General features: G+C 37.0%; 1 protein-coding gene and 1 long non-coding RNA gene across 2 annotated transcripts in view; one reads left to right on the top strand and one right to left on the bottom strand.

The window, feature by feature from the left end:
- Positions 1 to 17,399, bottom strand: part of LOC123880993 — a 142,369-nt gene extending 124,970 nt beyond the window's left edge. The window contains exon 1 of the mRNA XM_045929491.1: positions 16,797 to 17,399. Coding sequence (XP_045785447.1) covers positions 16,797 to 16,812 — 16 coding nt within the window. The 5' untranslated portion in view covers positions 16,813 to 17,399. The remainder of the gene's footprint in view (positions 1 to 16,796) is intronic.
- Positions 9 to 21,787, top strand: LOC123881000. The gene is made up of 3 exons (XR_006799390.1): positions 9 to 20; positions 5,847 to 5,852; positions 21,741 to 21,787. It is a non-coding gene; the product is annotated as an uncharacterized LOC123881000 (long non-coding RNA).
- The last annotated feature ends 5,032 nt before the right edge of the window (positions 21,788 to 26,819 follow it).

Raw genomic sequence — 26,819 nt, forward strand, 5'->3', positions numbered from 1 at the left:
ATCGGACATAGTATGCAAACGTTCATACAAGTAATATTGTGGTTAACTAGGTCCAAATTGGAGATATTCTCTGCTTCGGAAAACGGATTCGGATCGAATGTACAACCGATGATACAATTACTATTATGGCTACTTCGGATCGGGGGATCTCGAAATCGGGTCGAAAACAATGCGTAAAGAGCCTTATGTTTAACTAACACAACAAACTGAGCTTTTTTTAATACAAAAAAATGGAATTCGGAAAATTCCAGGAAAGTTTTCACCGAACTGCATATTCGACAACCGGAATTGGAGCCATCATGTTTCTGCCACTCTACACTGTCAAGCGGCGCGTTCAAAAATTCCACTTCAAAAATAAAAAAAATAAAAACGTATCGACATTCGAGATAGAAGAGAAAATACACAATAAGTACACTGTACAGGTAGTTTAGCGAAATAGTTGAAGTAATTTTAACCGATCTAGCCGTCCACAGCGGGATGTAGGTCTCTTGCAAGGATTTTCACAGAACACTGACCTATGCTGCTTGTCGAGGGTTCGTGGATGAGTTTTCAAAAATATCTGGGCGTTTGATTTTTTTTTATAGACTAGTGCAAGTGATGATACGGCCTAAGATGGAGCGCACTTTCTTAAAAGATGCTTATTCACTATTGACTTTAAGGTAAATAGAAAACGGGTAGAATCTTGTAAAAATACAATAAGGATGCGAAAAAAATCGTGAATGAATTAGTACTCAATGGTCCTCATTGTAGAAAAAAAAACAGTTTATTATACATCTATCTTTCTGGTTTAGCACGGGTGGTCTGAAGATAAATTTTTATTTCTGAGAGACACTGAAACAAGAAAAAACTGAAATGACTATTTCATGAAAGTATTTTCAGACAAATAGATGTGGCGGTTTGACTATATACTTTCTTATAAAATAGACATAATATTTTTTTTTAAAGTATATTAGCCATGTTAAATGACTAATATTCCCCTTTCCTCTCCAACTAAGCGTCAGGCTTGTGCTAGGAGTAGGTACGACAACAGTGCAACGGGCGGGGTTTGAACCGTCGACCTTTCGATTTTCAGTCCACTCCTTTACCGGTTGAGCTATTGAGGCTCTATTTCGATTGAACAGTGAGAAATCATTCACAGAATTAAGTCTCTTACAGAAGTTGCTTTATCCCGTCGTGTCGGTATTAAAGCGCCGCGATTTACGGTTAACCGTTAACCTAATAGGGTGAAATTTGAATATTTCCACCCGCATACCAGCTGAGACCCGAGCAAAGGAATATATTACATTCTTTGTAAATAAAACGAATGTTTCGTAAAACCTAAAAGGCTTAAACGATGATACCGGGGCTATATTTTTCCCCCAGTCTGTGTGTTTCTTTTTTAATTACTTTACTTATATGTAATTTGTTTATCACGTTACTTCCTAGGTATTACTGATTATCTTGAGACATTATCTTGAGGCAATAATAGTCAAGCATCATTGCTATTTAAAAGTTTAAATAGCAATGATGCTTGTAAAGTTTTCTCAGTAAATAAATAAAACAGTTTTTTTATTGTCTTTAGTTTTGGTGTAATCTAATTGATGTCTTGTAGTTAAACTGAGTTACCCCCAATTTATTAGGTTCACTATCAACAATACATCACGGCCTGTCGATGCCTCGTGAGGAAAAGTTATTAATTCGTGAGATTGCCCGTCAGAGTTCAAAGCAATAAAGCAACGTTATTGCACGTCAAATTCTGCACCTGGCTTGCAATCGTGATCATCAATATCGAATATTAACAAATCGATATGTTGCGTAATATCAATGAATAAATATTCTTTGTAGACCACAAAATTAGTATAAAAACACATACAAAGCAAGCAAAAATATAGACAGGTACAATTTGGCAGTGTTATTTTTTTATTTTTTTATTTATTCACAAAAATTTTACCTGTCTTTAACATTTTGTATCTCGCCAAACTGGTGGGCCAGTTTGTTGGCGAGGTGGCGCTCTTAACTTTATGCTACTTACTATCCATACAATAAATCTATAACTACGTCTAATAAACTATACTAAATATTTACTTAAACCTAACTTTATTGCAACCTATTTAGCGATCTCTTCTAGACAAACAAAATGATGCAAGTACTATAGGTATTAGAGGCAGGGTAGTACAAGCATATACATTAAAAAAACAAAAATATATTATCGCCATAAAATACAAACCAGGCAGATTAATGTAATTTTAGTATGACGAATTATACATGAAATCGACTAGAGGCCTTCTGTAAATTTTTAAATATCTATCTTTTAGTTTTACTCGGTGTCTTTTAAACTGTAACTAATAAAGTTTATTACCTAGATACCTCCTTTATTTTACTTAAGAACCTCTAATATAAAAAAAAAACTCTCTGTAACGTCGAAATTTCAAAGCGCGATGTAGAGTTTTCCAATTAATAATTGGAACGGATTTTTCTGTACATCGCTATCTAGTTGATACCTTTAAGCAGAATGTGTGCCACAAGTAAGTCGCGACTTTTAAAGGTTACTAGGGATAAAAAGTAGCGTCCTTCCCCGGGATGTATCCCAATTCTGTACCAAACATTAAAATCGGTTCAGCGGCGGTTGGGCCGTAAAAACGTAGCAGACAGACAGACAGACACACTTTCGCATTCATACTTGCGGGTCTTCCAAAATTCCAGCTAAAAATATAACACCAGAGTAGTTACCATGTACCTATAGCTCGTTTCCTGAGTGTGGAGGCTACTGCTCGAAACTGAGGAACTGAGAGAAACTGCGAAAAGAATAGAAGATCCTCACTTCTGCTAAAAATCGATGTAATTTAACGCGATAAGTTTACGGTGTCCCTTAAGGCAATAATTTATAGAAGGCCATTTCCGAGCTCCCAAAGGTAATAACATTATAATCAATACAATGGCAATAGAAATTGTATTGTTATTTGATTTCTGTGGGGAATCGCAACCAATTTAACACTATATTCTTTCTTTATAACTACTTAGTAAGTAATTTGTAAAGCCCTACAACTAGTAGGTATTCATATAGGCGAAACTTACTTACTACTTATCCTCTACCCTAAGGTTGCCTGGGTTAGATCGCTATTTTAGCGATATCGCCGCCTATAATTGTACAAAAATCTATTTTGTGCTTTTCCTACGCTAACTTCGAAGACACGTGGAGGTTTTTCAATAAATGCTAATCGGACACGCCCTGCCTACGCCGAAGGCCTTAAAAGATTTTTTCTCAACAGAAGAAATAAGTGTATTCTGACATACTTAAGTAATATACCTACAACTCGAACAGTAGCAAATAAAACCATGATTTCTCGTACGTTCCTTTGACCAACAGAGAGAACAAAGTACTTGCAAATAAAAGAGTGCGAAGAAAATGCTGAGTAGTTTCTCACATAGTAAATTGAATACGAGAATCTGGTTCACTATTTGTCAGAAACGTCCGTTCTAATAGGACATGTGCAGATAATTCCGGTTATAAAACAATTTTTATTGCACTCTGTCCCATCTTTACGGCCTTGGTGCTTCAATTTATAGTATACGATAAAGTAAAGATCTCGAAAAAGACACTAACGACTTTTTGACAGCAGTTCAATCACCCCATTTAAATAAGGAAAGTTATAATAGAGTTAGGATGCGCAAGGCGCAATGCAGTCAAAATGTCCTAAATTAATTTTAACTAAGTAACAACTTTAGTCGTTAGGTGAAAAATGATAAATTGGTGAATAAAATGACACACAGGTTTTAACCTAATGAGAAATAAATTGCACAGTCAGTCTGGCAATCAATCGAATGAAGTTGAACAACTATTTAGGAAATTAATCTAAATATTCATATTATGCGCCTGACATTATTATTTTTCGTTTCTTGTATTAGAGTCGTAGCAAAGTTACTCTTTGCCTTATAGCTGTTGTTTTGATTTCGATCGTTCTTCACAAGTACAGATTCATGATCGTTTATATTATCATCATGATCAACCCATTGGCGGCCCACTACTGAGTACGGGTCTCCTCTCAGAATGAGAAGGGTTTAGGCCATAGTCTGCCACGCTAGCCCAATGCAGATTGGCAGACTTCACACACCTTTGAGAACATGGAGAACTCTCATCAAGCATGCAGGTTTCTTTACGATGTTTTCCTTCACCGTTAAAGTAAGTGATATTTAATTGCTTAGAACGCACATAACTGAAAAGTTAGTGGTGCGTGCCCGGGATCGAACCTCCGACCTCTGATTAGGAGGCGGACGTTCTAACCACTAGGCTATCACAGCTTTTTATATTATATTTTGTATTTATTAAGACTTATTTATTTATCTACGGAAAAATGAAATCAATTTTGAAAAATTATTTGTATCGTAATCGTATCGTATGTAGTAGGTATAGTTTGTCGTAATAAATTACCGGAGCATAGGCTAGGGGTCCGTAGACGAAAAAATACAATACGTCTACGAGAATTATGATATATGTGACAGATATACCTACAAGGATTTCGGGTTTCGTTGTTTTGTTTCATCTTCGAAAATAAATAATGCCAGCACATCACACTAATATTATAAAGGCGAAAGTTTGTGTGTGTGTGTGTGTGTGTGTGTGTGTGTGTGTATGTTTGTTACTCCTTCACGCAAAAACTACTGGACGGATTGGGCTGAAATTTAGAATGGAGATAGATTATACCCTGGATTAGCACATAGGCTACTTTTTATCCCGGAAAATCAAAGAGTTCCCACGGGATTTCGAAAAACCTAAACCCACGCGGACAAAGTCGCGGGCTTCCGCTAGTATGATTACAATACGTTAATATATCATATTCTTATTGTTGTAATAATAATATTGATAACTCAAAATTTAAAACCCCGACACAAAAACCTCTATAAGAAAACTAGAAAAGAGCTGATAATTTTCTAACGGCTGAACCGATTTTCTTCGATTGTAGCTAAGAAAACTCTCGATCAAGCCACTTTTCAAACAAAAAAAAAAAAAATTAAAATCGGTTCATTCGTTTTTGTATATATTCAATTTTGTACATAATATTGTATAACCATTCTATTAAGAGTCAAACCTGCAAGGTAATGGCGTAATGCATTTCCAATCAGTCCCCAAAGGAGTAATCTCGTAATGCACTCGCGTTGTGCATACCCATATTAGATTTTGACAGAGGCCGATGGCTTTAACAGGGCTCTAATCAATACCAATATAGTAGGCCACCTGACCATAACTTATAACCTTGGGTTCCATTTCTAAATTTGAGGAATATAATAATACTAGTTCATTCATTTTTGATGGCAATTTCTCCTTCTATCAAGTATGAATTTAAGATTTTTAAAAAACAGACGCTCATTAAATATCTATGAACATGTTCCCAGGAAAAGACCTAAACTCTAAGAGGGGAATATGAAAGTTGAGCAAAAGAGAGAGCCTTTTGGACCTTGGATCTAATAAATTTGCGGTTACCGAATAAGCTGTTTTCCTTTCTTTCTTTATATTTTATTAATCCTTTCACCCTTTTGTATATGCGGCCTTAACACGCGGTATTGTTCTGGGTGTAATCTACCTTAAAAGTTTCATGAACGACATGGGCTGTGTGAATTAGAAAGCAGTACATTTCATATTCATGAACTCACGCCACGGCAAAGGAGTTTAATGCTTTTAAGTGAAATGTGATGAAAACGCCCTATTGTGTTAGACGTATATGATAAACTATGAATATGAAAGCTATAGAAGACTTAGTACGGCTTGGAATAATCACGATGTTTATCCAGAGTCTACAGAATAATTTTACCAAATTTTGACATGACCTAGATTTTCACGAAACACTGCAAGCTATCTTTTGTAACTGAAGAATCAGGTAATACTTAAGCCTACTTAATACTTACTTAATAAGCCCAGTTTGGGAAATGTCGGTTAGATATCGGCTCTCATGAAGGGATCTATCAACAATGACATACTACCATCTTAGGTTAAAGTATCACTTATCTCGATGTAACACAGAGCCGATGGCCGCTGGGGCAGACGTTTTCTGGAGTGAAGACCGCGTATCAGTAAACGCAGTGTGGGATGAACTCCAACCAGCTGGAGCGACGACATTAAGAAGGTGGAAGGAAGTGATAAGATGAGAAAGGCCGAGGACCGTGCGTGGTGGCGCGCTCTTGGGAAGGTTTATGTCCAACAGTGGACACAAACAGGCTGATTGATTGATTGATATCATTATGCAATGATGATGTCTACAACTAAACTATAACGTAACTATGTGATCCAATGAAAGAAATTGAATTTTCGCCCCCAATTTTTGTGCCAGAGATTGGTCTCAATCCACAAGATCTTTTCGACACAAACAGGATTTCCTTTCAAATGGTAGTGTAATCTAAACAAATGGCACAGGGCGGAATATTAATGGGAGAAGCTCCGGCGTATATTTCCTTAGAATGGACATCGTTTATTTCCACTACAAAAATGTTAAGACAAGATAACTAACTTAGTGGTGACAGTATCTATTTAAATTCTTGATAAGATGTTTCTTTTTAGCTTCTTTCGAGAAACAAATAAGCTAAAGACGACAAAGTTTTTTTATTACTTGGTAAATTTGACTAAACTGCAGTTTGTATTCTAGGAAATATAATCGATAGTGAAACAGATATTTGAGAACACCATTGGAAATTGGAGTCTAAAGGTTGAAACGGTAATCCTGTATTGAAAACGAAAGTTCATAGACCCTCCATTAACTGGTCAGATGACGTCACACAAGTCGAAGACCATATTTGTGTTCAACCTCATGTCAATGGAAAATATACCTACAGAAATTTTCAGTCTAGTTATCGAAAATAATTTAAATGTGCTTTTATTAAATATACCATGAAGGGCCACAGGAACAAACTAATTGTGAGGAAAATGCGCCAGCAGGGAAATGGCTCCTCATTCAAGTCTCCTTATTCAAACATTTAAGTGAGGTAACAGCCTTTTTATCTTTGGCAGGAGCCTGGAGGACAATTATGCGTTCTCTAATGAGAGAATTGAGGACGAGTTCACCTCGGATGAATTTTTTACGCATTTGGAGAGGTTTTGAGGGTAAAAAGAAAGATTAAAGTATTTTTTCCACGGAGGATATTGGGGACTGACACTAAAATCAAGTGTCACTTTTTAGCATTGCATTATATGGCAAAACAGGTGTTCGATAGGCTGAGGAAGTTGTAAGGATGTATCAGTAGTGGAAATGCCAATTTCTTTCTTCGTCTCTTTTGCATGCGTTCTGTATCTGGCGCCGACAGAGAAAAATATTAGTTTGATAATATTATCAAACTGCCGTCAATCAAAATCCAACTTGTACAAAGTTGAAGCAAACTCTTAAAGTAGGACATCACGATATCCAAGTTTTCATTTGCCCATGTAATACAAACCTCATTGTAAGTTTGCAGTATTGATTCGAAACTTCTGTATTTTGCCAGTTTGTGCCAGCAGCTTGGCCTGCATTATCTCGGCACTCTTATGTAATGACTAGTAGGCCTCTAGTAATACCTATAATATCTGGCCTACAAACATATTCCGGGACATCGTTCCCGTGGATATGGGTTTTTATGACTGGGTCACAGAAACACCGAATGAATCAACTGCGACCCAGCCAGCTATGCGAGGTCACCCCACCGCACGTCCAAGGCGAACAACGAAAAGCGGGCCCCAACCCGGGGATCCAACGGGCGACAACTGCAGACCGACCGCCCAAGCTCCCGCGTCCCACGTCGTCCGCATCCTATCCTTTGGAGCCAACAATATCCCTGAAGAGAAATTATTAGCCATGTTACCGGGACGCAGGTGTTCAATAGACCTAAGCCTCGATACCTCAACGGTTGAGGAGCGAAATGCATTTCGAAAGGTCGGCGGTTCAAACCCCACCCGTTGCACTGGCATTACGATTAATTGGAGGGGAAAGGGGTGTATTAGTCATGATTAGCATGGCTAATATTTTTTAAGAAAAAAAAAAGAAAAACCCAACCCAACCCAACTCAATTCAGACGAGTCATAAGCATCACATTTCACAGGACTATAAAGGTTTGCTGGTGACATTCCCAATGTTTCTTCAGCGATTATAATTTCAACGCGAAAAATTTACGTCAAGTAATTCAGCATAAGAATTGGAATCTTACGTTTTTCACATAAATAAATTTCTGTCATAAACAAAACTTTATGAAAAGAATGTGTCCCTACTTGAATGTTCTCAATGGCAAATGGCAGAGTTATTAAAATGGTATAGATATAAAGTTTTCTTTTGAAATTCATCCGAGTGATGTAAAAGTAACAAAACCTTTTCGAGCGTCTGAAATATGTGATTACTTTAACTATTATTGTAGATTTAAAGGTCATAAGAGATGACTTTAGTTAGGGTCAAAATCCCAGACGTGCAGGCTTTTGAACCCTCCCGATTCTAAAAAAAACAAAGGAATAAAATAATTTAAAATGAGAATTGGTTTAAGTTATCCACATTAAGGTTTATGTACTATCCTGAACTCAAAAGTTATTGAACTCAAAAACAATAATAGTGTTTTTATGGTGACTGCACATCTACGCCAGTCGTTATTTTAACCCACTTCAAAAAGGAGGAGTTTTTTTCACGCGATTATAAAAAAATCTCAAAATTTTGTGGTGCTAACGTCTCTATAATGTAGGTAGGTACTTATTATGTTATTTTTTTGCAAATTAATTAGTATTTTTCAAAAACTAAAGATATTTATATATAAATATTATATACTTAAGTAAGTGCTTTTGTTTTGTAGTTTATGTACGCACGAAGTTGTATCAAAATTTGACTTATAGAGACGTCTCAAGAGCTGTAATTTTAACATAATTATTGTTTCAGGACTTTTAAAATAAAGAAGGGATCCATCGGTATCTGTCTTAGTTTTAGATCTAAAAAACAAATAATTGAATAAAATATCGACGTTATAAGTTTGTATGGGGAAGGGCGTAAGAAGTATAACCTTAAGTGGGACCTATCCTATTATATTCAACAAAGCTTCAGTTAACTGAGTTTCGAAGTATAATACCCCACGTATGCCCTTGCAAGTTTCTTGGCTCTTTCGTATTTCATTTTAATTAGAACTGAACTTTTTTATCAATAGGTTTCCACATAATAAGATTTATATCTTATCGAGAATATGTATCTAGATTCTTTTGTTTTTACCTAAAAGCAATTTAGGCGGAGAATTAAGATTGTTCTCCAAGTCTACATTGTTATTTTCTTGTAAGCTGATTGCCATCTATTGTTTCAAACTCTTGCTTCGTATAAATTAATCATATTTTACCTATTTTTTACTAAGATAGTGAACAATATCTATAATGAAACCCATAGACATTTAAAATCAAGTCGTCATTTATATTATCATCATAATCAACCCAGTGCCAGCTCACTACTGAAAATGAGTCTCCTCTTAGAATAAAAAGCTTTTGACCACAGTCTACTACGGTGACTTACGGTACGGTAACGGTACGGTGACGGTGCGCATTGGCAGACTACATATACCTTTGAAAACATTATGGCGAACGCTCAGGCATGCAGGTTTCCTCACGATGTTTTCTTCATCGTTGAAATCACACTAATATTATAAAGGTGAAAGTTTGTATGTGTGTGTGTGTGTGTGTGTGTGTGTATGTTTGTTAGTCCTTCACGCAAAATCTACTGGACGGATTTGGCTGAAATTTGGAATGAAGATAGATAATATCCAGGATTAGCACATAGGCTACTTTTTATCCTGGAAAATCAAAGAGTCCCCACGGGATTTCAAAAAACTTAAATCCACGCGGACGAAGTCGCGGGCATCATCTAGTAAGTGATATTTAATTGCTTAAAACGCACATATCTCCGAAAAGTGTATGTGATCGAAGCCCTGACCTCCAGGGATTTTTTTAATGAAAATCTTTATGTAAGCAAGTTAACAAGACGAGAACTTTTGGTAAACACAAACTGGGTTTCTACGGTAATTAGGTAGATAAAGGTAATGTAAGCATAATGAATGGACTGGTTAAACAGTGCAGTGGAATAGTAAGTAAACCGTGTTACATTTCAGCGAGAAAACAAAGTAAAAACTTCGATCTGACGTCAAAGATGTTCCCGCAGCTCCGAGTGCAACTGTGCAAGCAATTTCGAACAAGGAATAAATTACCAGCTGAAAGAGAGATAGGAAACTGCTATCGAAAAACTCCGTGTGATCTATTTGTATAGCGAAAATCTAAATTTTTTTAGCTATTTCCCAATTAAGCACCTATGCAACTTTTTATTTTGAAGTGAAGCTTTTTAATGGACGTTCGGATCTAAATGGCAATAATAACTCAATATTTAAAAAAACCCCTACAGAAAAACGGAAAAACCTCTATAAGAAAACTAGAAAAGAGCTGATAACTTTCAAACGACTAAACCGATTTTCTTGGATTATAGCTACGAACACTCTCGATCAAGCCACCTTTCAAACAAAAAAAAACTAAATTAAAATCGGTTCATTCGTTTAGGTGCTACAATGCCACAGACAGATACACAGATACACACGTCAAACTTATAACACCCCTCTTTTTGGGTCGGGGGTTAAAAAGTGAAACTAACTAAGTACGAACAAATGAACGCTGGATGAGCAGTGCGCACTGTTGCCTATATGAGTGAGCGTGACAGAGCTGCTAGCTTCGATTCTATCGGGAATTACGACACCTTAAGGCTTTTTACTTTTGCAGACAACTTTCCGTGGGGAGAGATCGGATAATGTGAGATATCTAACCACTGAAACCCCCTCGGCAAAACTCTAAGCGCAGGGGAAGCTCCTTGATCTCTTACGAATATGCGCCGGTATCTGCTATATACCTGTGCAAAACAATGTTCGTGAGTTTTTCACATTGGTACATATTACCTAATGGTAATTAACTTATTTAAGAGGCTTCGCATGCGGCGATATTTTACTGCAAATACGATCCAGATTAGCAATGAGGAGAACCATACGAGAATCAATTTCAGTATCAGTATCAGTTTAAGGACTTCGTCTGTGTTGGTGTTAGCTGGCGGGCGTGCTCTGCCTTTTTGGAGTGGTTTTTTTTTTGTTAAAACTGACTGGAAAGCGGTCTAAGGGGGTGCCGTGCGTATGTCGGCGAGCGCCGGCACAGACGAGGTCCACACTTGTATAGTTTATCTAACTTGTTTCAATTAACTACAAACTTGACATTGGCTAATCTTTGTAAAGCCAGAGGAGAGAGAAAGAAAGTATCAGTTTAAAAAAAGTTTTTAGGGTTTAATCTGTGGACGTCTATCGGTTAATACTGATGATGATGACGAAACAGATGCAGTAGCATGTACCTAGTACATTTTTGACTAGTTTTAATTATATGTTCCTGATGTCATCAGCGCCTCTTACAAGTCTTCTGTGCGATCATCTTAAGACCAATATTCGTACACAAAACACATTATAAACTGTAAAATGGAAATATTTCCAGTGCATAATACAGGAGCTCTTCTCCGAGCAGGGTAATTATTGTATGCAACAACAAGTTAAAGAGCTGTTTAAGCAATTTCTCCCCAGAGATTACACGGGTTGAGTTAATCTGTTATTTATGTTATACCGTTTAAACTAAAACTACGAAGTTCCTACATAAACTAACTGTTAACAAAACATAAAATATGAATATACCTAATAGTTTACTCTAGTATTTCCTGAGCATTATGGCTTTTAGGTGGAATAAGCTTAGTTGGCAGATTTATTTAACTGCAAAATTAAATAAAGGAACGGATACACACAACGTGAAACGGCAGTGACGCGCAACGAAAAGTTTTTAAGGCCAGGTATCCACCGAAGTGGACGCTTACAGTTCAAAAAGCGGCCTAAAATTCATAAGGTCCGAGGTCTGATGATTCATATACAACCCATTGCATTAGAAGCAGTTACGACAAGTACACACCTTGTTCTACTACTAACTTAAGAGGGGTCTCTCCGTCACTCGCTTCATGCACTTTGTAACACTGGAATTTATAGTTAAGAAGGGAGGGGCTTCTTTAGGGGACCATTCAGATGACATGTGTTATATTCAACCTAAGACTATGAATCCCTGTGTAAGTTGTCTAGTGAAAGATTCATTAGTCAAAATAGTGCTTTACACAAGTGTAAATTTATAACACCCCCGACAAGTGAAAGTTACAGTAACTAGAAAAGAGCTGATAACTTTCAAACGGCTGAACCGATTTTCTTGGATTATAGCTAACAACACTCTCGATCAAGCCACCTTTCAAACATAAAAACTAAATTAAAGTAGGTTCATTAGCTTACGAGCTGCGATGTCACAGACAGATACACAGGTACACAGGTACACAGATACACACGTCAAACTTATAACACCCCTCTTTTTGGGTCGGGGGTTTTATATAAACGAAAAGAACGCTTTCCAACGAAGCGCTTTAGAACAGATTGTCTCGGAGTTGTCTTTTTACATCACTATGAGGACAAATTGAAATGGCACATAAAAGCTAAACTGTGTTTGTCTCATTTGCTGGACCCCTGGGGATAAATAGGTTTATTTGGATCGCTTCAATTTTACCTTTTTTGGAAAATCTATTACTTAAACTATTGTGAGAGCTTTACTCAACCGTATCAACCGCGACGCGCTTGCGAGCTGAGTCCCTATGAAGTAGGACCTCAGACGGATTCAAATTAGTCGGGCTTACGTCGACTAAATTATTACTAAACTTTTTGTGTCTCTACATTTCATTAAATTTGAATGTAATTAATTTAAAAGTTTACTTACTACTAAAACATGACTTAGGTACACATAAGACATAAGCTCGTGTTAAACAAAGTTGCAATCCCTGTTTTCTGTTGTTTCGATAATAGCTTCTGAAATACGAAGACAATTGCCACTATCATTTAGGAGAATTTTCAAGGAAATTATACATGTATAACACGTCACATTTAAGCAAATGAAATCACGGAAAACTGCTAGTAAACGATATAAATTTCCAACAGCTAACTGAAATCTATTTCCAAATCCATTTGGCGTAGCCATCTCGTAGCACAAGTTACGAGATTAGTTGAAGGGGTTAGTAGGAAATTTAGTAGCACTAAATAATACTTATACTCGTAGGTGTTAAAAAATGGTAACGTACATGGTAAAATATCATTCAATGAGACATCGATTCTTAAAGAATTTAGAGATAAAAATCGGTCAAGGACGAGTTGGACTCGCATGAAGGGTTCCATACCATCGTACAAGGAATTACACTTTTTAATTTTCAAGGCGGCCATTTTGAAAATTTTATTATTTGTTGTTATATAGCGGCAATAGGAATACATATTCTGTGAAATTTTCAACTATCTACCTGTTATGGTTCAAAAGATACAACCCGCTGACAGACAGACAGACAGCTGAGGCTATGTAATAATAATATGTACCCGTTGATACCCTTCGGGTACCTACGGAACCAAAAACCAAATACTCAAATTTTATTTTACTTAATATATTTCAGTCGTATACCAATATGTTGGTTTATTTGTATAAAAATATATTCCAGCGTTTTAAAGCCTTGAACCGTAATTATTATCGTAAAGATACTCACTGGGGAATAAAATGAGGGTGGAATAAGGGTATTTTATTAAGATGTAAAAGCTTAAAGAGCTCAGATGGTAAAGTAAAGGTGCGTTTTGCACCGCGTAAGCTTTCAGGAAAAGTATGGGTTGTATGCGCATTAAGGGACCATTTCGGTGGATGTTTTGTTATTTAATTTAGGGAATTTTATGAAATCCCAATTGAGGGGGAGGTATGGCGTAATTGCGACAACGTAATCGTCGATTTTGTTGGCTAAACAACTTTGTAACAATACGGTAACTGGATAGGTCACCGAAATTCTGAAAAAATCTGAATTTTATGGATTTTATTGCGTGCCTCGCTTAGGCTGGCGGCCTGGGTCATTATCTAACACCTGATATATGATATATACTAGTTAATCGTGAAACCGTATAGTCCGTTATAATTGTAACCGATGATAAAAATTAATAGATATAATCGTAGTCTTGATCGAGTCGTATTCGAAAGATCTACAAGTATGCTTTCTCGCTATTTACATAAATACAAAAGAACATATTATATGCATATAAAGGATTAGCAAACTGAAGTGGCAATGGGCAGGCCATGTCTGTCGCAGAACCGACGGCCGTTGGGGCAGACGTGTTCTGGAGTGGAGACCACGTACCGGTAAGCGCAATGTAGGACGACCTCCAGCCCGCTAGACCGATGACCTGAAGAAGGTGGCGGGGAGCGGGTGGATGAGGAAGGCGGAGGACCGTGTTTGGTGGCGCGCTCTTGGAAAGGCCTATGTCCAGCAGTGGACGCTTACAGGCTGATGGATGGATGGATATGCATATTTTGTTTCAAGAAAACCTTTTTATAGATCATTGGAAATTAACTCAGAAGGGTTGTAATGCATTGTATGAAAAGGTATCTACTCGTGTCTTTCAATAGGAAAATGCCCGTTTGGACATTACATAGATATATCGCTCCCAGGATCTTCCACTTAAAAGGCAAAAGTGCTCTTAAAATGTGCACACATAGAGTCACAGAGAGCTCGTTTTAGGGTTTCGTACCTCAAAAGGCAAAAAGGAACCCTTATAGGGTCACTTCGTTATCTGTCGTGTCTGTCAAGACAGGGAATCAAAAGCTATAGGGTACTTTCCGTTGACCTAGAATTATGTTTGGCAGTTAGATAGATTTTACAGCACAAGTAAAGGAAAAAATTCGAAAATCGTGAATTTGTGGATAAATAACAAAAAACTAAAGATTTATATTCTCGACTAAATAGCTTGCCTACTAAAACACATTAAAATGGCGTTGTCCGACATCAACTTGCAAATTATTGTTAAGACACTGGTTTAAGATTTCTTGTACAATTATGCGGAACCTTTTGTGTGCAAGTCCAACCCGCACTTGACCGGGTTTTTCTACTTGCTACAAGCAGCTGCTGATGAAGAATAAAATATGTAATTGAATTGAAACGCTTAATGCTTTATTGGAAACTCGGGGGTTATCGTCCGGAATTGATATCGGCGATTACTTTGGTGAAAATATTGCTGATTCAAATATTCCAGCAACGTAAAAAATAATTTCCTGCAATATTTTTTTGTCTTATTTTGGCTTTTGAGCTTATCCTATCCTATATCTACTAACTGTCCCTGCCGGACTTCGATTGGAAAATCTTCTCTTAGTGGGATCTAATTAAATAGGAAAAACCTAGCTTTGCAGGTAAGACCAAGTAAAAAGCGGTTTGTTAGTTAAAAAAACCAGCCAAGTGCGAGCCACACTCGCGCACCGAGGGTTCCGTACTCGGCATTTTTTCTGATATTTTGCACGATAAATCAAAAACTATTTTAAGCATAAAAATAAATAAAAATCTGTTTGACAATGTACAGGTAAAGCCCTTTCATATGATACCCCACTTTGTATAGTTATCTTACTTTGAAAATTTAAACACATTTTAATTTTTTTTTTCATGGGCTAATGTAATTTTGCTTGTGCTCTAAGCCCTCTACCTGCCAAATTTCATGATTCTAGGTCAACGGGAAGTACCCTATAGGTTTTCTTGACAGACACGACGGACGGACGGACGGACGGACAGACAGACAGACAGACAACAAAGTGATCCTATAAGGGTTCCGTTTTTCCTTTTTTCACTATGGAATCCTAAAAGCAAACGCAAAATGAGGCACATAACTAGCAACTATTCTCAATCAAGTATTCTCGGTGTGCATATTTCCTTCTTCGTGCCATTTGATTGTCTCCATCCGTACGTAACAGGATCAACTGTAACTGGAACACTTGCCCCCGTTTAATTAAAGCCAAGCTAATCTTCAAGATTGAAGTAAACTACCAGATATCCGCTACTTTGTTCGTGATAATAAAATGTTTCATCTACTTTTATATTCTCTTACAATATATTAATTGTAGCAGCCATGACGACCTCATGGGACGATACAAGTGGGAGCTAGATTCGATTCCCGGCATGGGTAAGTAATTTGGGGTTTTGTCATTTGTAATTGTCCCTGGCTTGGTCTGGTGAAGGCGCCACCAAGCGATTTTGTGTTTGTTTGTTGGTTTATTAGTTTGTATGTTTGTCGCAACGGATCAACGGATCGACGTGTTTTATTGCATGGGTATAGTTAAAGACTTGGGGATTCACATAGGCTACTATTTATCCCGGAAAATCAAAGATTTCCTACTAGATTTTTTAAATCCTAAATCCACAAGGGCAAAGTCAAGGGCATCAATTAGTAGCTCCATAAGAATTAATTTGAGGGTAAGAGAGTAGGTAGGTAAGTACCTACTTACGTTTATTTTATTTCGCGTAGTCCTGCCTTAGCTCATTAAAAATGATCACCCAGACCCAACCGTTTCAATGGCCTTTTTTGTCTGAAACCTTCTTGAATACTTTTTTGGCTCTACAAGAGAGGTATCTGTACGTAAGTATAAAACAGTACTTACCGTGACTAACGGACAGACAAGACAAGAAGCCTGTGGCTCTCAGAAATTTTAAATTTGAAATTTGGAAGATATACCTGCCTACTTATTTTTATTCCTTATGAATGAACATTCTACTAATTTCTCCATGAATATTCTAGGATAAGGTTTTTAAATCTGAATTTCCAATAGGATCCTTAAAAATATGTAAATCCACTCGGACGAATTAAGTAGAAAAGTATTGTAGTCCGTATTAAAAACCACATTAATACATAAGTTAAAATAGGTATATTCTATCTCTACTAAATAACTCTCTCTACATGAATCTTACCTCTTGAAGTTATCATTTTGCCAGGCACCGACCTTGAACGAGAGCGCAGTCACAACATTGCAATGAAATTCAATTTTTGCGAATTATTCCATACACATTTTAGTCCGTATCATCTAATAGTCCACATTTTGCATTTTTTATGAAGGTAAATTTTATACTAGGATCGCGAAAAAATTATGGTAATTTCACAGTTTTCATACATCACACGCGGGATCTCTGCGTTTAACTCCACTAATTATAAATAGCCTTCGTTCTTGCAAATGTCAAAAGAGAGTGCAATTGAAAACAAGGTTGTGAAGCTAGCGCGGGAAATGTGTCAAGGTTATACAGGCACCACAATACCGACACCGCGTCGACCAACCACTGCAACAAATCCTCACAATCCACACTTACGTACCCTAAATACTTTTTAATTTTCTAAAACATTACGACTACCTAAATCCAGCTACACACCGAACCTAAAGGGAAACGCGCGGAAAAACATTCGCCCTACTCTGCGAACACCTTGCTATTTCCCAAAACAACTTTCCATTTTAAAACTATTCCATTTTCAAATTTTTGACATCTCTCGTGAGGTGCAACCTCCCGCGACGCAACATCCCTCTTTCGTGCTAAAAGGAGACTGGAAATGCCGGCAGAGGCCACTAGCTGCGAAATTGGCGCAATTTTAACGCATGCGCAGGACTTTTGCGAACCGGCGGGATCCGACGTGACCCGATGCCCCTCGCTTGATAGAAAAATCGAGGACGTAACGTGACGTCAAGCGTTCGTATTCGTAGTCGTACCTACCACAAAACATACAATATGGGTTAATCGGACGAAACAAAAACAACACCTAGGGCCATTTCCACGTTGTGTCAACAGCCAAGCTTTATTGGTTCCTGTCAGAGAAAAGCTTACGTAATCCAACTTTTACTGTCATCCGCACTAGCAATTACAGCGGTGCTTAAGGTAAATTATGAGTCTGTTAAAGCCATCTATCCGCTTTTATCGTTTAAGCTTTCATTATTCTTATGAAGAAAATAAAAATCCCTTTCCTTAATCCCGTCAGAGGCGGCGCGGGATTGTTTTGAATATTCGACCATTGTGAGCCTTTTTAACCGTAATTTGTGTCGCGTTTCTTTCAGAGATTTTCTTCGCTTGCTCTTTTTCTCATAAATAGCGTTTGGGGACGGAAGGTGTCTTTGATATTAAGATTATGAAGGCGAAGAATTTTCAGCCCCTTTAATGTCAGCAGTATGAAAAATGGTTTTTAAAAGAGAATTTTAGAATTCTTATTGCCCATTGCAACTACGGTCATAATTCAATAAGCCTAGTATTTTTTAATGAAAATTAAAATCGAAGTAGCAAAAATGCACTATGCACCCATCATCGAACTGTAAGGGTCCACAGAGCCCATGCCTTTAGTAAGCGTGCCATCAACCTTCCTCACCCACCCACTTTTCGACACCTTTTTAAGGTGTCGATGTCGGTCCAATGAGTTGGAGAGAAATGCACCATTTTAATAGGTGTAGTTTGTATTAAAAACTTCCAGAGAAAATTAATTGAAGAATATCGTTGAGAAATCAACATTTATCATAAATAAACGCTTCTTTTAAGATTCAATGAAAAGACGACTGTGGCGCCTGAAGAATTATTACAGCAATAACGCAGCGGAGGAAAAATATTATACGACTAAAAAAATAAAAAATTGATTCAGTTCAGAAAACTTAAAGGTTTTTAAAATGATCCTTGAGAAAAATCCTAGTAGAGAGTTACCATATTAATTAAGATTAGTGATAAATAGCCTCGCCGTAAGACTAGACTATGTCATTCGTCAATTGATAGACATAAGTGTCTTAAAGCGCATTCCATGGGCCACATTCTTGCATAATCTGAATCCAGTGCCATCCTGCGACTCTTTCGATATCGTGACATCTATCTAGTGTGGGGGGTCTGCCAACAGCGCTGCACTTTCCAGGGCGAGGTCCCCATTTGAGCACCTTGAGATCCGAACCTATCGGTTTTTCAAACAATATGCCCACCCCACCCATTGCCACTTCTGCTTCGCTAAGCTGAGTTACCTCGGGAGATTGGGAAAGTAGCTTATTATTCTGTGCTATAAATTCCAAGCATAGGTGTACCCTCGTTATCATCACTAAATAATGAAGGCGTTTTTTTCACACCTGATGGATGAGATTTGCAAGAGATAGACCGAGCGGTTTATTTAACTCAATACTATAATCCATTTCTACGCAGCCTCATACCGGACTGTAAAATCGTTCACAATATTGGTATCAAAATTCAAAACCATCTAAAAGTTCCGCAACACTAAACACTGATAGAGAATGGAAGTAAATCATAAAAAACTACGAAGTCCTATCATATTTTTCTCTGTTTTTGTTCTATGTGCAAGTGAACACTGACAGCAAAATTTGTGGTATAACTTTATCGAATTTATTGCAATGTTTCGTTCCTTTTTTTGTTCTAAAAATAAGATAGCTACGTATATTTCTGAATAAGGTGCTAGCAAAATAATACTTGCGTACCTACAATAAATAAAAATAAATAAATAAATATACTTTTATTCGGGACTATAAAGTTAGGCGCAAACACAGTACATAGAATGAAAACAGATAAAACATAAAAACTAATAAATTAAACTTAAAAACCTAAATATTTGTTTTTACAATGTTTTAGAGATGCAATTTAATCATTCGTTGATCTAGATTTCTAGAAGAAGGCTCTATCTTTAATCATCTCCTTAGCTCTACTTATCCGAATAAGGATGAACCGTTTGACATTTTGTATTTTTCGTTAAATTTGATTTTTTTAACCCCCGATCCAAAAAGAGGGGTGTTATAAGTTTGACGTGTGTATCTGTGTATCTCACTGTGGCATCGTAGCTCCTAAACTAATGAACCGATGTTAATTTAGTTTTTTTTTGTTTGAAAGGTTGATCGAGAGTGTTTTTAGCTATAATCCAAGAAAATCGGTTCAGCCGTTTGAAAGTTATCAACTCTTTCCTAGTTACTGTAACCTTTACTTGTCGGGGGTGTTATAAATTTTCAATTTACACTTGTGTAAAAATAATATGAAAAGCATCGATTCGGCAAAAAGCAGTACCTACAATCTACATGTACCAGACCGCACTGGCATGGCAGTTCCTTAAAAATCTATACTAATAAATAAAATTGGAGTGTCTGTCTGTAATTTCGAAATAACTACCGCATATTAAGGTCATATGGTTATTTGAACGATACTATAACTGAATCACACGTTTTTAAAATTTTTGTCTGTCTGTCTGTCTGTCTGTTTGAAAAGGCTAATCTTGGGAACGGCTGAACCGATTTTGACGGGATTTTCACAGACAAGTAGAGAATTGACCAGGAAGTAACATAGGCTACTTTTTTAACCGACTTTCAAAAAGGGAGTTGTGTTTTTCTACCTACGTACACCGAAATCTCCAAGATTTCTGGACCGATTTGCGTCATTTCTTTTTTAATCAATAGAGGAACTTTGCGACATTGTTTCATAAAAAATTTGGAGTCCAACTCCTCAATCCTGATGCTGCAGGGGATCTGACCAATCCACGCGGGCGAAGCTGCGGGCATCAGCTAGTCTCAAATAAAGCCCTAGTAGCAACCAAAAAGAATTTGGTTTCTCCATAAGTTGGTTAGTTATTTCATTGCTTCAATTTTTTATGTTTTTATAGGCAGTATGTGCCTAGTATAACGAACTTTTATTATACCAGGCCCATGTAAGCTTCAAAGTTATCGGAGGAATAACTCATAAAATTGAAATTACTTAAAAATTTAAATTCGGTAGTCCAAAAAAACATTATCTTTACGACTAAAAGCTGATCGTTGAACTTATGCCTTCCTTGCCCTTGACAATTGGATTCCTTTTATTTAAAAGACTTATGAAGTAATCGATTTTATTTAAACCCAATAAAATTTAATTATACTGCATCGGATGCTATGTAAAGTGTCGGTTAATGTGTTATTTATGGAACAGAACCGAGAAGAACCGATGCATAATAGGGTTGCCACCTTGAAACTTAAATTTTTTATTACTAAAGTTACATACTTACTTACTTACGATAGAGAGAGCTATGTCCGGAGTTTCTTACATCAAAAATTAGGGGGTCCATAGATTCTTCTATAGTAATTAGTATAGTATTAATAAAGTAGTTTAGTACACGAATTTTCAACTCAAACGAATGATCGATGCGTGAACGCATAGAAATACGAATTTACAAACATTATTTTTTATAATGAAGAACCGTGATATCCTCTTGGTTAAGACATCCATCTCCTATTTGGAAGTGGGGCGTTCGATCCCGGGTACGCACCCTTTAACGTCTCGGAGATAATTATATTGTGTGCATTTTGATTGATTTAATTGAACGGTGAAGGAAAACTCCGGGAAAAAACCTTGCATGATAGTACTACATAATATTCTCAAACGTGTGAAGTCTGCCAATCAGCAATTGACGAGCGTGGCGGACTGGGGCCTAAGCGCTTTTCATTCTGAAAGGATACCCATGTTTTGTAGTGGGTCAGCGATGAGATGATCATAATGATCATCTTTTAATATATGTATAAGATAACGAATTACTTAATTGTGTCGCTAAGTAAATTAATTTCTATGGCTGGTTAATATTTTATGAATAAAAGGAAAATAAATGAAATAGGTATGAAATTCTAATCTAATTTTAATCTTCAAAGGAGGCTTTTCGTATAGACTGTCCTTTGAAGAGGACTTTAATATTTGATAATAGTTATAATGCTGTTAATTATAATTGCTTTTTATGTCATTTTATCAAAATTTTCTATTAAAAACATTTTGCCTTTATCAAATAATCGTAATATTGTATGATATTTTATTAAATAATATTATGATAAAATAATTAATAGCACAAAATTGTACCTAGCCGTCGGTAAAAGAGCTATTATTTTAAAGAAGTGATTGCGATCATGACATTATAGCTGTCATTCTACCACAATCGAGCTGCAAACTAGCTACCTCTGTACCAAAATTCGTATGAATCGGTTAAACGGATGGGTCTTTGATAATCACATATTATGAACTCTCCGATTTTCCGGGATAAAAAGTAACCTACGTCCGTCCCCGGGTTGTAAGCTAACTCTGTACCAAACAGCAAAATCGGTTAAACTGTTGGGCCGTGAAAAACTAGTAGACAGACAGACAGATAGACAGACGCTATCGCATTTATAATATTAGTATGGAGGATATTCGACGCGACAACCCTAAAAATGCGACATGTTTGGTATCACCATTAAAATATTGACTGTGTACTCATTACTCACACCAACGAGGCCATAATAACTTGCCGGGCACAATAATCGCCTAAATTGTACATAAATCATAGCTTATTAAACCTACGAATAAACTATAGGCGACAACTGTCCGATGGCAGCGCACTCGGTCACACCATTTCGCTGTAACAGGTGTTCACTGTTCATACTCGTACCTTAGTGTATTTTAGAAAATTTATGACTCTAAAACTGACTCTGACTCTTTACATATGCTAAACTCATTGACTACGTAACTTCAGAGTGAACTAAAGTAAGGGAACTCTCGGTTTGATCCTGTATCGACGATATCATGTCAACAAGTGTAAATTAAAAATGTATAACACCCCCGACCAGTGAAGGTTACAGTAACTAGAAAAGAGCTGATAACTTTCAAACAGCTGCACTGATTTTCTTGGATTATAGCTAAGAACACTTTCGATCAAACCACCTTTTAAACAAAAAAAAACTAAATTAAAATCGGTTCAATAGTTTAGGAGCTACGATGCCACAGACAGATACACAGATACACACGTCAAACTTATAACACCCCTCTTTTTGGGTTGAGGATTAAAAATAGGCTATTCAATAGGTTAACTATCGCCAAATGTAGCAACGTATTTGTGCCTGCCAGTGACGTCGAAGCCTCGAAGTTTGTCGTAACGTAAAAAACTTGTCATAGAAAACTATGTAAACTTTTCAACAAGTGTAAATTAAAAATTTATAACACCCCCGACGATCCAAAGTATTTGAGTTTTCCAAAACATCATTTTCAAATAAATAATTATGTATTTAGGCAACGTCCATCTTGACAGCTTGACATTTGTCTATTGAATTGACATAATATTATGAACCTAACGGTTATCTAACCTTCTTTTCTACAAGAAAACTAGAAAAGAGCTGATAACTCTTAAACGGCTGAACCAATTTTTTTAGATTATAGGTAAGAACACTCTCGATCAAGCCACCTTTCAAACAAAAAAAACTAAATTAAAATCGGTTCATTCGTTTAGGCGCTACGATGCCACAGACAGATACACAGATACACAGACACACAGATACACAGATACACACGTCAAACTTATAACACCCCTCTTTTTGGGTCGGGGGTTAAAAATAAAAATGTTTTTGCAAATGAAAATTTTGAAACATTTTCTTCAAAATGTATATAGCTATTAGCTACAGGATTTAATTTCTTCTCTGCAATTAATATTGGATTTAGGTACAGAATTAAAATGAAAAGCTTACCTACCTACAAGTTACTTAAAGTTTTAAGAAATCATAATATTTATTTTCTACCTACACATCTGTTAGCTTCTCAAAAAAACTATTTAAAATTTAAAATAATAAAACAGATATTTGACTCATTCGACGTCACACGATCTCTTCCGAGCAGCCATTTTGAATCGATTTGTATAAATACGGCTGCTCGACGGGTTTTAAGCCAGTCTCGCTCCGACTCGAGACTCGACGACTATTAAATACTTTTGTGTTTAGGTCGCCATTTTGATTGAGTGGTTGCAATAGCAATTGCGCCCCGATCAAATTAATATTGCAGTTAGGTTATTTAAAGATTAAAACTCTTGATAAGCCTCTACGCGTTGTGGCTTATGTTCTCGCTCAAGCTTAATATGAAAGATCATTTAATAACTTATAAAAATAGTTAAATTATAACGCCCCTTTTGGTCTAAGTTTACAGTTCAGAAGTGGGATGGAATTAACGCAAAAATCCACTTAAGCATACGAAAGATAGTTCACAAATGAATATAGTTGGAAATTAAGGGACAACCCTGGTCCTAGAATAAAATGTGTTGGGACAACCCTGGTTCATTCATTCAATACCCTTTGAGGGACAACCCTGGTCCTGGAATAAAATGTGTTGGGACAACCCTGGTCATGTAGTATGGACAACCCTGGTTCATTCATTCGACACCCTTTAAGGGACAACCCTGGTCCTACAATAAAATGTGTCGGGACAACCCTGGTCCCGTAGTATTACGAACAACCGTGCCCCTATTAGTATTCTGGACAACCTGGCCTAATATTTATTTTCGTCGCTCGAGGTCGAACGACCCAATTTGGATGGCCGACTGTTAGCTTCTCAAAAAAACTATTTAAAATTTAAAATAATAAAACAGATATTTGACTCATTCGACGTCACACGATCTCTTCCGAGCAGCCATTTTGAATCGATTTGTATAAATACGGCTGCTCGACGGGTTTTAAGCCAGTCTCGCTCCGACTCGAGACTCGACGACTATTAAATACTTTTGTGTTTAGGTCGCCATTTTGATTGAGTGGTTGCAATAGCAATTGCGCCCCGATCAAATTAATATTGCAGTTAGGTTATTTAAAGATTAAAACTCTTGATAAGCCTCTACGCGTTGTGGCTTATGTTCTCGCTCAAGCTTAATATGAAAGATCATTTAATAACTTATAAAAATAGTTAAATTATAACGCCCCTTTTGGTCTAAGTTAACACATCAGATTCCTTTATTTGCCTATTAATAATAAATTATTCTTAAAAACTAATTTGTTTAACTTGTAAATAAACGCACGATACATCACGTGAAAAAACCGCTCAAGTGTCGGACTTGCACACGAAGGGTTCCGTACCACCACCATACAAGATTAATAATAATTGTTTAATTTTTAATATTTTTAGTTTACATGGTGGCCATTTTGATTTTTTTTTTTTATGTAAAAACGAGCTGGCGGCTCACCTGATGTTAAGTGATAACCGCCGCTCATGAACATTTGCCGCACCAGAGGAACCTCCAATGCGTTGTTTGCCTTTCAGGATTTTTTGATCCGCCCCTTGAATAACTTGTAATAATGTTGTAATTTGCTGTTATAGCAGCAACAGACACTCTGTGACAAATTCTATACCTACTAGAGTTCATGAGATAGACACAGCCCGCTGACAGACGTACAGCGGAGGCTTACTAATAAGGTCCAAATAGCATCCTTCGTGTACGGAACCCTGAAATTTATTACGATGAATCGGTTTGAGAAGAAATTAATTGTTAAAAGCATTAACTTAATTTATACGAGGTGAAGCAGAATATATGTGAGCCAAAAACGCGAGGTCCCGCTGCGCCCATCGTCATATAATTTCCTTTTGATATGAGACCCCCTGTGAACTAAGAACTAACTTCTACAAAGTAATAATGCTGACGAGTAGCGTAGTTGACTAGCTAGACGGAGGGAATTCATTGAGAATCTGTACAGGGACTGTATGACTTTCATTAAAAGAAGTGTTAATTTATTAATAACATAATAGACGTAGATATATTTTAGCTATGCAATATTTTTCAATTAGACTCTCCTATAATTGGAACTACTTGGGAACTACAGATGGTAGGTATTTGCATAGCTTAGCAACGTTTTCATTTACTAAGAACGGGAAAGCGTCATGATTTGAGACCTCCGTACAATATTGGCATTTTTTTTTAATGACGTAACCACACATTCACGGTTTTCGTAATTTTTCCTTTACTTGTGTTATAAGACGTAGGTACTATCTGCCAAACATGATTCTATGTCAACGGGAAGTACCCTATAGGTTTTCTTGACAGACACGACGGACGGATGGACAGACAGACAGACAGACAGAGAGAGAGACAGACAGATAGACAACAAAGTGTTCCTATACGGGTTCCATTTTTACGGGACCTTAAAATTAGGTAAATATCGTTACAAATGTTGCTAAATGCACGTAGGCGCTTTAGTTATCTAGGACCCCCGTACAGTGCAGTTACGTGATTCAAAATGAGGATTGAGGGCTAATTCGCATGAGAGCTTTTTTAACGTCCGTTAAAACAACGTACAAATAGAACAAATGCATTCCCAAGTATCTGTTCACACGTCAACGCTTTTTTATCGCGCACTTTGTACTGTCAGCGCGACGCCGGGTTTTAACGCAACGCTTTTTTAACGCTCGTGCGAATTAGGCTAAAGGTTTTTGGTGTTCGGAAGCGACAGCTTATTGCATTAAGCGGCACATTACACCGCCACTTATCGGCACTTGCGCCAATGTACTGATTGGTGACGTCCGCCGCGACGCTGCCCCATTATCCAATTTGTGATGCCTATCGTGACTGACATTGATATCTTCCAGCTTATAAAATGTAGTTGTACACATAAATAACTTAATACGTGTAAAACCTTCTGGGAATCTACTTAGTGGCGCAAAGGGAACTTATACTTGCGAGCAATCTCATCGATTAGATTCGATTAAAATGCTCGCAAGTTTATTTATCTTCTTCCAACGCTGCGCTTTCCGCCATTCTAGCATCTTGGTAAGCATTCCGTAATGTCTATCTTTTCGAACTATGTGCATTGTGCACTGCTTATTACCACTTCAGCTTTGCAACCCGGTGAGTTACTGGGATGTCGGTTACTCTGGTTCTCCTACGGATCTCCTTTTTTCTAGGTGGATGGACGGAATGAAACGAGTCAGAAGGAGCCGCTGGATTCGGGCAGCGCAAGATAGTAGCGTGGAAGTTGAAAAGAATAAAGAAAAGATTGTAAATCCGTTCAGAAATCTCGGAAAAATCAGTGAACAAACAGAGAAAAACCTCCGAATTTAGAATCTCATTCTTTTTTAAAGTCGGTTAAAAATAGCCAAGTCATAACAACCGTTTTCAATAGGCATTTCGATGATCAAATCTTCTAAGCCTGCTAGAGATTGAACGTATCGAAATAACAGATTTAATACTTAACT

This window comes from Maniola jurtina, chromosome 3 (assembly GCF_905333055.1).
Source record: "Maniola jurtina chromosome 3, ilManJurt1.1, whole genome shotgun sequence".
Lineage (NCBI taxonomy): Eukaryota > Metazoa > Arthropoda > Insecta > Lepidoptera > Nymphalidae > Maniola > Maniola jurtina.